The sequence below is a fragment of the Ursus maritimus genome, unplaced genomic scaffold, assembly GCF_017311325.1.
Source record: "Ursus maritimus isolate PB19 unplaced genomic scaffold, ASM1731132v1 scaffold_19, whole genome shotgun sequence".
Taxonomy (NCBI): Eukaryota; Metazoa; Chordata; class Mammalia; order Carnivora; family Ursidae; genus Ursus; species Ursus maritimus.
In genome coordinates this window covers 49,053,913-49,068,359 of record NW_024424341.1, presented here as the reverse complement: position 1 = coordinate 49,068,359, position 14,447 = coordinate 49,053,913, and the positions used below count along the sequence as shown (strand labels likewise).

Here is a 14,447-nt window from a genome sequence, read left to right as displayed (position 1 = left end):
CCACGTCTGTCACAGCACACTGGATATTAATCTTAGATTGGTGACTACTAAGAATAAGAGATGAATCATTGGCAAGGTCAATGGCCCCAACCCCAGCACCCCAATCTTTGTAGAATGTCCCCCCAAATTGTTGTGAGGAGTTGTAAATGCCTGAGCACAAGGGAGATAATTATGATGAGTATCATTATATCAATATAATTAGTATCTTCTTCCTTCACACCATTGACTGTCTACTCAACAGCCGGTTCTCACCCCCCTTCCTTCTGGACAGAGACTGCACCTCACAATAGAGACTGAAAAAGCCAGAAAAACAATTTTTTCCAACTTCTCTTGCAGCAATGGGCATTAGGACTCTCTCCCATTGAGACCCAAAGAGAAGTCTGCAGAGGCGGGTGTGTGTGTGGTGTGTGTGTGTGTGTGTGTGTGTGAAAGAGAGAGAGAGAGGGAGATGGGAGTTGGGGGGGGAATTCTAGAGAAGAGCTATGTCTCCTTGTGAAGAGAGCTCTGCTAGGAGAAGCTGTCATTCCTGCCTTTTGTCATGGTTGTGTGAGGCTGTGATGGCTGGAACTGTGGCAGCCATTTTATATCCAAGAGGTTAGAAGCCTGAAGAAAAAAATCGGACATATTTTCTTCCCCTTGCTAAAATGTAAGCTAAAGTAAGGCAGAGATTTTAAAATCTGTTATGTTAATTACTCTATCCCAAGTGACTAGAATATTATCTGACTTAGTATATCTTCATAGAGTGCATGAATGATTGCAGAGGATGCTAGAGAAGAAAGATGGAAAGAACCTGGACCTCCAGTGACATCATTTAAGACATTACACTGACCATGTAACTATCCTCACTCTAAGTTTCTTGTTATGTGAAATACTAAACGTCCTCATTATGCAAGTCACTTTTAATTTGGTGTTTTGTTGCTGATAATATTCCCTAATGTAATTCCTTTTCTAGAATGTTCCATCTCTGGGGCATCTGGCTGGCTCAGTTAGTAGAGCATGCGACTCTTAATCTCAGGGTTGTCACTTCAAACCGCACCTTGGGCCTAGAGCTTACTTAAAAAGCAAATGTTCCATTTCCAAGATATTCTCTGGAGTGAATTTCTGTGTCCACTCCTGACCACCAGGAGTACATGATCTCAGGGGTTGAGTCCACATGTGAAGATCATTACATTGCAATCCTCCCATTTTATGGATGGAAAAACTGAGGTCCAGGAAGAGGATGAGTGTTTAAGAGGTACCTGAGTCCTGTTTCATTGACTCCCGTGCCACAGCCTTCTTAGGGCCACTGCCCTTCCCACTGCTGCTGGTGAAGGGGTGATGAGTGGGGGGAAGGATTCACAGTGTACTATGTGGCCCTGCCCTCCTTGGCCAAGCTGATTAGACCCAGAGTCAGCCCTTAACCCACAGGCAGCCAATCAGGACTGAAGAACTGCCAGGAATTGGAGCTAGTTATCGGGGGGGGGGTGCTGTTGTAGGCCACATGCCCCCCAAATCTGAGGAAGAAATAGAGGATGTCCCTTGGAGAAAATGAGAAGAGGGAGACATGAAAGAAAGATCACTGCAGGAAAGCAAGTGAGAGATCCCACAGGCAGCTAGCTGCTTCTGGGCTGACATCTGACTGCCCCAAGTCTTGGATATTCTTTTGATAACCGACCTCCCTTTTCTCCTCTGGCCAATAAGCAGCTCCGCTGTGTCCTCCGCCAACAGGCAAATGATCTTACACAGCAAGCAGATCATGTTGCCATCTGGCTTAAAAACCTCCAATGGCTTTCCAATCTCTTAGGGAAAACCAAGAGGTTCCAGGTACATAGGTCTTTTGGTTCCTGGAAAAGGCCCAGCCTTTCCCCATATCAGAGCCTTTGCCTTGTACTTCTGTCTGGAACACTGAGCCCCCAGAAGTTCACTGGGCTGGCCACTTGTCATTCTGTAGGTCTCAGCTCAAATGCCACCTCCTCCCAGAGGTCCTTGATGTTAGTTTCTGCTGAAACAAATTATCACACTTGGTGTCTTAAAATAACATCAATTTACCCTCTTATTGTTCTGGAGGAGGGAAGTCCCAAATGTTGCCACACCGGGCTAAAATAAAGACATGGACAGGAAGGGCTGAATTCCTTCCGGAGGCTCCGAGGGAGAATCCATTCCTGTGCCTTCTCCAGCTCCTGGAGACCACCTACATTCCTACGTTCATGGCCCCTTCCCTCACCTTCAGAACCGGCTCAGCGGCATCTTCCAATATCTCTCTCATTCTCACTGTCCCTCCCACAACTCCTTTTTTTTTTAAAAAATATTTTATTTATTTGAGAGAGAGACAGACAGACATAGCGACAGAGACCATGAGTGGGGAGAAGAGGGAGAAGCAGACTCCCCACTGAGCAGGGAGCGCAATACGGGGCTCGATCCCAGCACCCTGGGACCATGACCTGAGCTGAAGGCAGACGCTTCGGGGACTGAGCCACCCAGGCGCCCCACACCCCAACTCCTTCTTATAAGAACCCTTAAAATCCAGGATCATCTCTCCATCTCGAGATCCTTAATCACACCTGTGAAATCTCACTGCCGTATAAAGCCACATATTCCCAGGTTCCAGGGATTTGGCTGTGGACATCGTGGGGGCGCGGGTGAGGCATTATACAGCCCTCCCACACCCTCCCTGACCATCCAGTATAAATAGGCCCCAACAGTCCCCTTGCCTCCTGCTCTGTGCTCATTTTATTCATATCGTATGTAACCCATTCATCTGCCTCTTTACTGTCGGCCTTCCCCTAGGAGAACAGGAGCTCTGTGAGGCAGGAAATTGTTAAACTTCCTTTCACAAAATACTCACTCGATCAATATTTGTGAAGAAAATGCAAAGCAGCTTGCGTGGATCTCTGTTTCTTGCAAGTGAAAGACCCCCAAAGAGCACACGCGGCAGTGCAGAGGGGAGAAGTGACTTGTTCCTGGCTGCCTGGTCATTCAGGGGGTGGGGAACACCACATACACAGCCCGCTTCTCCTCAGATGCTTTATTTCTGGGACCAAATTTGGGTCAAAGCTGCAGAACAAGGGTAGCCTCTGGGGCTGTGGAAGGAAGCGTGGGGGAAACTGAGGGGCAGCCCACACCTTGGTTCTTCTGGGAAACTGCCTCTAGGACCTGACTGGAAAGACAGGGTCAGCCCAGGGCTGGGGAAGGGGGGGCCCTGATTCCAGGAGTCTTGGGGAGACGCTGGAGAGAGTGTCATGGTCCTTGCAGGAGTGAGGACGGCGGAGGGTGGGGCACACCAGAATGTGGGGTCCTGGGATGCCTCATGAGTTCGACTGGATGGTGTCCTTGATCCACTTAGTGAATTGGCAGAGGTTGGTGTAGACGCCGGGTCTGTTGGGCTGGGCGCAGGGAAAGTCTCCCCAGGACACGAGGCCCTGTAGGGAGCCATTGCAGACCACAGGCCCCCCGGAATCACCCTGTGGAGGAGAAAGGAGCTCAGAGAGGCAGAGATGTGGGGAGGGAGGGAGACACACAGGTGAAGAAGGGCCAGGGCGGCAGGAGTTCCGTTGGTCCTCTCCCCGCAATGCCACCTCTTCTGTGTGTCTCCCTCACTAGGTCTCTGTGTCCCTATTTGTCTTTCTCTCATCCAGCCTTTGAACACCGTATTTCTTCTGCTGACCACACCTGCCATGGCTTCCTTTCCCTTCCTCATTCTTCGCCCACCCTTGCCATCAATCCGTCTTGTGCCTAACACCTCACCTTTGCAGAGAGGCAGCTCTTGGCCCCTGAAGGGTGAGGCTTTCTCACCCTGGGCACGACTGACACTGGGTCTAGATCACTGTTTGCTGTGGCGGCCGTCCTGTGCATTGCAAGCCGTTCACCAACATCCTTGACCTCTATGCATTAGATGCCCGGCACCCCCTTCCTCCCCCAGGCACGGCCGGGACAACCCAAACTATCGCCAGGCACTGTCCTGTGTCCCCCGGGGGCGGGCAGGTTGAGGACTGCTTCCTTGGGGTGCCCGTCCTTATCTCCCCAAACTCCTGCAGCTACCCTTTTATAATAACACTCATCAGTCTTTACCGTCATTTCTTACGTATGTTTATGCAAGATACTAGTATCAGTTATAAAGAAATCCAGAGCCCGACTTCTTTCCCTGTTAGCAGTTTCAAGGCAAAAGAGCCTGCCTGCCCGCACCTCTAAATTTCAACCTTCTTGCCATTTGATTTTTCTCGTTATATTTTGTTTAATATCCTGGCAGAGTTTCCTTTGAGAGGCAGTTGGTTAACTGCCCCGAGCTTGGTTCCTCGTCTGTAAAATAGAGCTAATAATAATGACTAAGTGAGGGGCGCCTGGGTGGCTCAGTCGTTAAGCGTCTACCTTCGGCTCAGGGCGTGATCCCAGCGTTCTGGGATCGAGCCCCGCATCGGGCTCCTCCACTAAGAGCCTGCTTCTTCCTCTCCCACTCTCCCTGCTTGTGTCTCTCTCTGTCAAATAAATATATAAAATCTTTAAAAATAATAATAATGATGAAGTGAGTTAATGAGCTGATGGATGTGAACCACAGAAAGCAGGGTCCCGCGTTATTATTATTATAGTATTAGTGTTATTACTTTTTGCTCTGAGTGGCCACACCCTGACCACAGGCTGGTTTGAAAAGCTAACTGAGGTCTGCAAAATGAAAAACAAGGGCTAAGCCTGGCTCCCGAAAAGCTAAATGGTTTTAAATGCTGACATTTGAGGGGCACCTGCTGGTTCCGTTGGTGGACCGCCCTACTCTTGAACTCGAGGTCGAGTTTGAGCCCCATGTGGGGGGGAGGGTAGAGATTAATTAAAAATAAAAATCTTTTTGACAAATGCTGACATTTGAATGAGATGTGCTTTCTTCTGATAAAAATCCCTCCGCCCACACCTCTATCCGGATGTGTGTGTTTCCTTATTGCATGGGGACAGGGATGATGTCAGGAAGTTGCTATAATCCTCAGGTTTGTAAAATTTGGGGGGAGGGACCCTTTCCCAGCCATCAGAATGGGACAGGAGTGCTGTCTGAGGCCATAGCTTACTTAGCACTGAAGTGTTCGTCCTGCCAGCAGAGAGAGCCTTAGTTTACATCCTTCTAGAACGCTTGAGGGCCTGAATACAGGGAAGGATCCTGATCCCTGCAACAGTTTAATTTTAATTTCTGTCATCCTTAACAGATAGAGCTTCCATGAGGACATAGAGAAGCTCTGTATTGGGAATCAAGGAATATTTGTTGAACACTGGCCCCCACCCATCTCTCCAGGCTCAACTCTAACTGCATCCACTCCCCCCACTCAGTCCCCCAAACGTTCTGTTTTTTTCTGTCCATTGAGCCAGCCAAACTCCTCCCTGCCTCAGGGCCTTTGCACATGCTTTTCTTTCCTTTAACCTTTGCAAGGCTGGCTCCCTTGCATCATTCAGTCTTCAGTCCCTTTTGAATATTGCCCCTCGTCACTCACTATCATAAAACTATGTTTTATTTTCTGCATGCTTTTTATCATTCCCTGAAATTACCCCGTTTATGCATTTTCTTGACCATTAGGGCTTTAAAAAAATTATTTTTAAAGATTTTATTTATTTATTTGACAGAGAGAGACAGACAGTGAGAGAGGGAACACAAGCAGGGAGAGTGAGTGGGAGAGGAAGAAGCAGGCTCCCAGCAGAGGAGGCTGACGTGGGGCTCGATCCCAGGTTTCTGGGATCACGCCCTGAGCCGAAGGCAGACGCTTAACAACTGTGCCACCCAGGCGCCCCTAAAATTTTTTTTTATTTTTTATTTTATTTTAAGTAATCTCTACACCCAATGTGGGGCTTGAACTCACAACCCTGAGATCAAGAATGGCACGCTCTTCTGACTGAGCCAGCCAGGCGCCCTGACCATTGGGGTTTTTTACCTTTTTGCCCCTCCAGCCTTTCCAACAAGCTTGCAATCAAGCCTCTTTTTTAATATTCTCTTTTTTCAAATACTTGGCAAAGGTTTTTGTTTTCCTTCCTCAAGACAGTTTACTAGCATTTGTCAGAACACTTTTATACTATAGATTTTGTTGGAACAAGATATTTACCTGCCATCTGCTTGAAATTTGCTAAAATAAATAGACAACACTGTGATGTCTATTACATGAAGATTGCCCCCTTAGCTGTGATATCTGTATGCAGTGCACAACCTGCCCAACCATATAAAGCAGACTCGGTCTCTCCCTCTAGACCAGTGCTGTCTAATATGATAGCCAGTAGTCACACGGGGCTCTTGAGTGCTTGAAACATGGCTAGCCCAAATTGAGATATGCTGTCATGTGATGCACACTGGCTTTCACAGACTTACTATTAAAAAAAAAAAAAGAATGTAACATATCTCATTTATAATTGTTTTATATTAACTACATTTTGAAATCATGCTACTTGGAATACATGGGGTTAAATAGAACTTATTATTCAAATGGCTAACTTTACCTGCTTCTTTTTCACTTTTTAAAATGTAGCTACTGGAAAATTTAAAATGACATGTATGACTCACATTATAATTCTCCTGGCCAGGGCTGTGTTCCCAGCCCTTAGCAAGCTTTCAGCTTACACAGTTGGCACTTGGGGTGTATTCGCAGCATGAATGCCGAAGTCCTGAGTCTTACCTGGCAGGAATCTCTGCCCGCCTTGTCGCCGGCGCAGAACATAGTGGAATCTATCTGTCCTGGATAGGCTTTCCTGCACCTGCTGGTACTTAGCACGGTGATGTTCAAGCACTGGAGGACTTTGGGGAATTTAACTGTCAGAAACACACAGAGGGGGCCACCGTGAGCAACGGAGAAGGATGGGGAGGGGTAGTGCTCGGAGGCAGAGAAGGGGGAGAAGGCAGACACGGGTGGGCATCAAGAGGGACCCGGACGCTCACCATGCGGGCTGCTGGTAGTTCCCCAGCCAGAAACCAGGCATCTGGTCCCAGCCGTGGGACAGTGGGGGGAGATGTTGATGGGCTTAACGGCCTGGGTCTCACGGATTTTTCTGTTCAGTTTGATGAGCATGAGGTCATTGGAGTGGCCGGGATGGGAATAGCCAGGATGGGGGATGGATTTGATCCCCTTGAACAACTGCTGTCCAGCTTCATAAATGGGCGACAGGGAATGGTGGCCGAGACGAATTCTGTAAAATCTATAGAAGATGGTGCAGATTACCAGCCACCCCGACCCCTGTGCCCATATGCAGTGCCGAGCATACCCCAAATCCAGTCCCAACCCGGACTCCACCCCATCCCATCCCCAACCCGAATCCTTTCGCCACACAGAAACCACATCTGCATTCCCAGCCCTGATCTAACCACCCCAACCTGAAATCCAACCACCTCCAACCCCCCCATAACTTTCATCCCAACCCCATCCTCAATCCTACATCCATTTCTGCCCCCAGACCTAACCCATCCCCGTGGATCTCCACCCATCTCCAATTCTCCTGATGGCATCTCCGTTCCAGACCATCAGCATAGGCCTGCCCAGCCCCACAGCCAACCCATTCCCATCCCTGACCCTCGCCCTGATTCTTCACCCACCCCCAACCCATCAACACATGCATCCCCAACTCCAAATCCAGCCATCTCCAGTACCATTCGTAAAGCTAATCCCAACGCCATCTTCAACCCCACAGCTATTTCCAATCCTAACACCACCTTCATCTTGCCCTACCTCACCCCAAACTCGAAAGCCACTCTGAATCACATCTCCATTCCCAACCACTCGACATACACACTCCTCACCCCAAATCCACCGCATCTCTAACTCCCACCCCGCTACCACAACCTTCTCCCCAGTCTAACCCCACTCTCCACCCCAACTCCATCCTTGATCCCATCCCAACTGCACCCCTTTCTCATCCGCGCCCCACACTCACCTCCACGCCCCTGCACCCCGCCCCTGCCCTGTCCAGCCCTGCTCTTGGAGCCCCACTCACGGCTTCCAGCAGTGGGCCGCTGTGAGCAGCCACTGCGGGTTCACCAGCACGGCCCCGCAGTAGAGCTGGTTGGGCTGCAGCAACAGTGCCCCCTGCCACGGCTGGGCGTGCAGTTCGCAGTCGGTCCCATTCACGATGCGGCTGCTGCTGCCCTCCTCTGCCCTGGTGTCCTCCTCGGCCCCAGCTCCAGTGTCCCGGGTGCTTCCAGAGGGCCCAGGGTCGGAGGGGTTCTCACAGGAGGTAACATCATTTGCAAGAACAGGCTCTGGGGGCAGAAAACGGGCGGGGCTTGGGATCGGGGCGGAGCTTGGGCTCAGGGGGTGGGTCTTAGATCCAAGAGGTGGGACCCTCCAGAGGTCATCGGACCCCGTAAAGACTCTTATAACGAGGAGGGGTCGGGCCCAGGGCTTTAGGGGCGGAGTCTGGAGTCTAAGGGTAAGACCTGTGAAGAGGGGCAAGGCTTAGAGCTCAAGGAAAGAGTCCGGGATCAGGGGTTTACGGAACTCTGATGCACTTCAGGGTTCCTGGGAGGGGCTAGAGCTCAGTGGGCGGGGCCAAGGAAGGTAAAGTTGGACCATCCCAGGGGCGGAGCCAAGGTTCAGGGGCTGGAGCCTAGGAATGGGCCCGTGACCAGGGCTTTAGTGGTGGGACCTCGGCTCAAGAAGTGGGGTCAGGCCTCAGCGAGTGAGGTCGGGGCCGGAGGGGGCAGTTTGAGAGGCCAGGGTCACGTGGAGAGATCGAGTCTATAAAGAGCCCTGCCTTAGGGCCAGGAGGTAGGGACCGGGTTTTAGGAGGGGTAGACAGGACCGGAAGTGGACCGTGGCCCAAATGGGGAGAGCCATCGAGGTGGGGCCTGGCTTGCGGGGGTGGGGGGTGCACTGCCCAAGGGGACCCTGACTGTGGATAAAGTCTGGAGTAGCAGTGTGGTTGAGAAAAGGCGGGCAGAGTCAGAGCCCCAGGGCGGAGGGAGAGTTGGGGGAACAGAACCAGGAAAGTGCTCAGCTAGAGGGGCCCGGTGGCGGTGTCGACAGAGCAGAACTGATTTTTTAAATTCTCAAACACGAAGGTACCTCCTGAATCCTCCTGTCAATACCTTCCCCCCTACACACAGACGCAGACACCCCACTCCATCGCCAGTCCCCCATAGTCCGTGTACTCGTTCCTATTCTTGCTGATGACCCACAGATGCCAAGCCCTGGCGCACACGCTCCTGGAAACACGGACGCAACTGCCGTCACCGATAAGCACACACGCACAGTCCCGAGCTCTAAGGCACGCACGCAGTGTCTCAGGGACGTGTACGCGTCTGCAGAGACCAGCACCGCTCCTCTGCACACAGGCACGTGGGCACGGTGACAGTATTATGCTCAGTAAGCCCGGGAGAGCACAGCGCATGTGACCTGGCATCATCCGTCTTCGCACAGCCACCGTCTGAGTGACAGCCACCTCAGCACGCCCAATCCCTTAAGGCAGGGACGGAAACTCCACCCACACCGCTGCCCCATCACACAGACAGTCCCCTATAAACACGCAGTCACTGTCACGCGGACATAGAAAACCTCCAGCTGTCGCACAGCCCAGATAGAGCCACGCATAGCCCTGCCCTCGGCCGCAGTCACGCAGCCCCAACCGTTACCTGCAAACACAGTGGCATGTTTGCACCATAACAAGCACTTGTGTTGCATGCAATCTGGTGACACAGGGACAAGAACTCCAGATACCTTCGGTCACGCACGGTCACGCACATGACGTGCATACAATGACCTGCACAGACACACACGATCCTAAGTGCACACACACCCAGTCCCACAATCACACACACAGCCTCCAAGGTAGTGCACCTGTTACAGACAGTCACTTGATGTGGGGACAGGCACCCCCCCCACACACACACAGTGATAGGCACACAGCCACACACAGTCGCCCGGACACGAATACGGACACAGACTCACAGTCACCCTGTCCTGGAGCCGTACCCTATCACAGAGTCTCCCTGGGACAAACACTCCAATGTCCCTCAGACAGTCACCCACAGCCCCACCCACAGTTAGTCGGCAGGCACACAACAGGGGTTCTGGTTACCTGTCACCCCCAGAATCAGGGCTGTGATCAGGGCGCCGACCATCCACGTCCAGGGGTGTCCTGCTGGAACCATGGCCACTGCACCCTGTGGGGAGGACAGAGGGCAGGGAAGCCCGGGTGATTCTGGGGGCCCTTACCCCACCTCCCTTCCTTCCCTGCCCCATTTCCCAGGGCAGAAAGGAACCGCAAGGACACTGCCCCCAACCCAGAGACTACAGATTTCAGAGGAGCAGATATCCGGCGCCCTCCAGTCGGGCAAAGAGAGAGGATCAAGAGAGAGCAGGGGTGCACCGGAGACCAGAGCCAGACGCAGACCCCTCTCCCTCCCTGTCCCCTTCCCCAGGCCTCACCTGCCGAGTCCCCCAGGTAGGGGGTGGGGAACCCGCTCCCCGCTCAGCCACAGACTTCTCAGGCCTGTGCCGTCCTGCAGCCACCTCCTCCTGAGTTATAACCACCCACTGATCCCCGGGGCGCATTCCCAGGGAGTGAGGCGCCCTGCCAGGCCTCAGCAATCACTCCTCCTGCTTCCCCCCACCTCCGCCCCCAGAGCACCCCCCACCCAGTCCCGAAGGCCACTCCCTACTTCCCTGGGTGGGGGGGGATGGGGAAGGGTCTCCGCGGGGCTGGCCCACCCTGCCCTGGACTCCCTTCTATCCAGCCTCGAGCTCACGCTTCTCACCAGCTCTGGGCGCTCTTCTTGGTGCCTGGATTTTTCTTTATTTTCCGTGTTCTTCACTCACTCTGCCTCTCTCCATCCCACTTTGTCATCTTCCAATCTTTGTCTGTTCTCAAACTCTTGCAGGCTTGCATCTCTGTGTTTGCTTCCCTCTGAATCTCTCTGAGTCTATCTCAACGTGAGACGTGCCCACCAAGTGTCTCCTTCGGATCTCTCTCTCCACCTTCTGTCTTGGGAATCCCTGTCTCTCTCCCTGTGTCTCCACGCGTCTCTCTCTCTGTCCCTCCCTCTCTGTTTCTCTGTGTCTCTAACCCTCACCCATTATCTGTGTCTCTTGATTCTCTCTCTCTCTCTCTCTTTTTAAGATTTTATTTATTTATGTGACAGAGAGACAGCCAGCGAGAGAGGGAACACAAGCAGGGGGAGTGGGAGAGGAAGAAGCAGGCTCCCAGAGGAGGAGCCCGATGTGGGACTCGATCCCCTGAATGCCGGGTTCACGCCCTGAGCCGAAGGCAGACGCTTAACCACTGCGCTAACCAGGCACCCCCCCCTCTTTTTAATGCTTCTGAGTGGTGCATACATCAAACATACCTTAGAATTCTGGTCTTAAAAAAAAAAAAAAGAATTCTGGTCTTATTTTCCTTTACTTCTCCTCTGCTTTTTTTTTTTTTTAACCACTTTGAGGTAGAATTGGGGTACGATAAACTGTGCATGTTTAATGTGTAGGATTTGATGAGATTTTTTTTTAAGATTTTATTTATTTGACAGTGAGAGACACAGCGAGAGAGGGAACACAAGCAGGGGGAGTGGGAGAGGGTGAAGCAGGCTTCCTGCTGAGCAGGGAGCCCGATGCGGGACTTGATCCCAGAACCCTGGGATCATGACCTGAGCCGAAGGCAGACGCTTAACGACTGAGCCACCTGGGTGCCCCAGGTTTTGATGCGTTCTGACACACATCACCACCGACAGCGAGCATATCCATCACTCCCTTTCTGTGTCTGGGATTCTCAGTCTCTGTCTCTATACCTCAGAGTCTCTCTTGTACCTTTCCTTCTCTGTTTACCTCTCTTTCCTCTGTGACTCTATCCTTCTCAGTCTCCCTCTGTTTCTGTCTCTGCATCTGCACCATTCTGTCCCTCTGTCCCTCCCCCCACCCCCTGTCACTGGCTGCAAGTATCTGTATCTCTGTATCTTTGTGTCCTTCTGTCTCCCTTGCGTTGCATTTGGGGTGGAGAAGACTCAGGCCACTTTGGCAAAGGGATCCCTCCTCCCTCCTCCTGCCCCTCACCCTGGGACTGGTGCCACAGGGCAGAACGGGGTAGGGGTTCAGTCTGGGGGCCCCCTGCAGAGGACTTGGCTGGGCTGGTGCAGCCGGGCGTGGGTGAGAGGGTTGGGCAGGGCCACCTGTAGATGGGGAAAGAGGCCAAGAGGCCAGGATAGGGGGTGGGTGGCTCCTGGCCCTTTGGGAAATGGGGCACTGGGTGGGGATCCCAAAAGGTGGCTTCTGTCTTGCCCGTCCTGGGCCATCTGCAGCTGCCTCTCCCGACTTCTTCTCCATTCGGGCTCTTCTTTCTCTCTGAATCCTTCTCTAACTCTATCTCCAAGTTTCTGACCCGCTGGGACATAGGAGCCAAGCATTTACTCAGCACCTCTCTCCTGAGCAGTCCTGTGTGCCAGACTGAGGTCCCCCCCGGCCCCGTGAACAAAGTGGACAGGGACTCCTGGAGATGCTGCTGTCCTCGTGGAACTCGCATTCCTTGAGGGCAGAACCGAGCCGAATTGCTCATTTCTGTAAGCGGGCACCTGCTGAACCAGAGCCCTTAGGCTGATTTCAGGGTACAGGGGGGAGAAAACTGTTCTGAGGTGTATTTTGATTATCGGGGTTCATAGAGCACACAGGGAAGTGACAAATCCAGCAACCCACTCCTTCCTTAATCTTTCAAGGTTGGCTTGCAACCCTTTTAATTCTAATATGCCTCTTTATTCTAGATCTTTACAGTAATGTTTGGTCTCATTTACAAACTCAGTTAATTAAGTCTCTTCAAACATTGTAACCTACATTTCTATTTTTTTAAAGATTTGATTTATTTGAAAGAGAGAGAGAGAGAGCAAGCAGGGTGAGGGGCAGAGGGAGAAGCAGGCCAGCTCAGGGCTCGATCCCAGGACCCCGAGAAAATGACCTGAGCCAAAGGTAGATGCTTAACCGACTGAGCCACCCAGGAGCCCCTAAACTACATGTCTAAAACCAACACATTCAATCTTCTGGAAGCCCTTCAGTTTTTAGACAAACCTTCCAGAACATTAAGGTGAATTTATACATCTATGCATATGACACGTGTAAATATGACCAATGTAATATTCTTCCAAGTATTCCAGCACTGGCTACAAATTTGGTGTGACTTCAACTGAAAAATCACAGCCCGATGACGCATTTCAAGCTGACGTCAGGAGATTGTCTCTGTAGCAGGTGAAATTCTCCTAGACATTCGAGCATGCAGAGAGTCTGCTTCAAAAACAAGATTCATGTTAAGCCTTGAAACATGACTATGCTTAACTTGAGAAAGTACCAGAATTGAAAGAGGACTGCCCTACAGCCGAGCAGTCAGGACCTGAAACTCTGGCACCAAGCCCTTGGCATTCAAACGCCGCTTGGGGCGGGGGGGCACCTGGGTGGCTCCGTCGGTTAAGCGACTGCCTTCGGCTCAGGTCATGGTCCCAAGGTCCTGGGATCGAGCCCCGCCTTGGGCTCATTGCTCATTGCTCACCGGGGAGCCTGCTTCTCGCTCTCCCCCTGCCTTTCCCCCTGCTGTGCTTTCTCTCTCTCTCCCTCTCTCCATCAAATGAATGGATAAAATCTTCAAGAAAAAAAAAATGCCGGCTTGGCCAACTACTCTCTGTGAAACTTTGGGCAAATCACGGAGCCTCTGTGCCTCAGTTTCCCTATCTGGAACATTGGAACAGTACTTAGTGGTACTTAGTTCTTAGTTGTGCTGTGAAGATTAAATGCGTTAATATATAAAGCCCTCAGACCAGTGCCTGGCATGTACTAAGTAAGTGTTTGTTATTCGTCGTATCCCTTAAAGAAGATAATTCTTTCTTCATTAACTGAAGTTGATTTTGCTCTGGACAGGGGTTGACTGGTTCCTCCTGGTGACTCTGGTGCATTTCGTGGCCCTGTTTACCATCTAAAACCTTTAGAAAGGATTGGTGAAGGCGGGCCCAGGCTCTTCACATGACTTAGTATTTCCACACACACATAAAAATCAGCCACTCCCTTCCATCCCATGGCTTGATCAACTTTCACCTTACTTCAGTTCTTAAGACATGTGCTTTTCCTCCAAATCCGGAGATCTTTGCAACTGAGGGACTCCGTTCTTTTAAAATACTCCCTCTGTCTTCAGACCACATAACTCTCCCGTCTCAGAATGACACACGATTGACCCTAAACATCTAGGATGTGTTTGCTCTGTTTCATAAAGTCTGATTTCTTTCTACGCTGCCCTGGGCAAAAATATGGTTGCAATAAATATCGAAACTAATGAATTGTTGTCTCCGATCCTCCCTCTGTTCCCAAATATTTCTTTGCTCCTAAATCCAGCCCCTATGTAAGGCTGTCTTTTCCCTCTCTCTCTCTCTCTATCTGGAAGCCCCTAACTGTCCCCCTTGCCTTCCTTCCTGGGAGGACCCCTGGCTTAGAAGATATTGTGCCTTCCTCACAGATGATGCAGTGTCCCTTCTCTGAGGACAGGGACAGCCCTGGGCCTTGGGG

At 51.4% G+C, this 14,447-nt stretch overlaps 1 protein-coding gene across 1 annotated transcript; it reads right to left on the bottom strand.

Moving 5' to 3' along the window:
* Positions 1–3,107: 3,107 nt before the first annotated feature.
* KLK5 (kallikrein related peptidase 5) lies at positions 3,108–10,075 on the bottom strand. The gene is made up of 5 exons (XM_040632980.1): positions 10,003–10,075; positions 7,921–8,185; positions 6,872–7,128; positions 6,612–6,745; positions 3,108–3,440 (listed from the first exon to the last, which is right to left on the bottom strand). The coding sequence occupies exons 1-5, from the start codon at positions 10,073–10,075 to the stop codon at positions 3,285–3,287; spliced, it is 885 nt and encodes a 294-aa protein (XP_040488914.1). The 3' UTR covers positions 3,108–3,284.
* Positions 10,076–14,447: the final 4,372 nt, after the last annotated feature.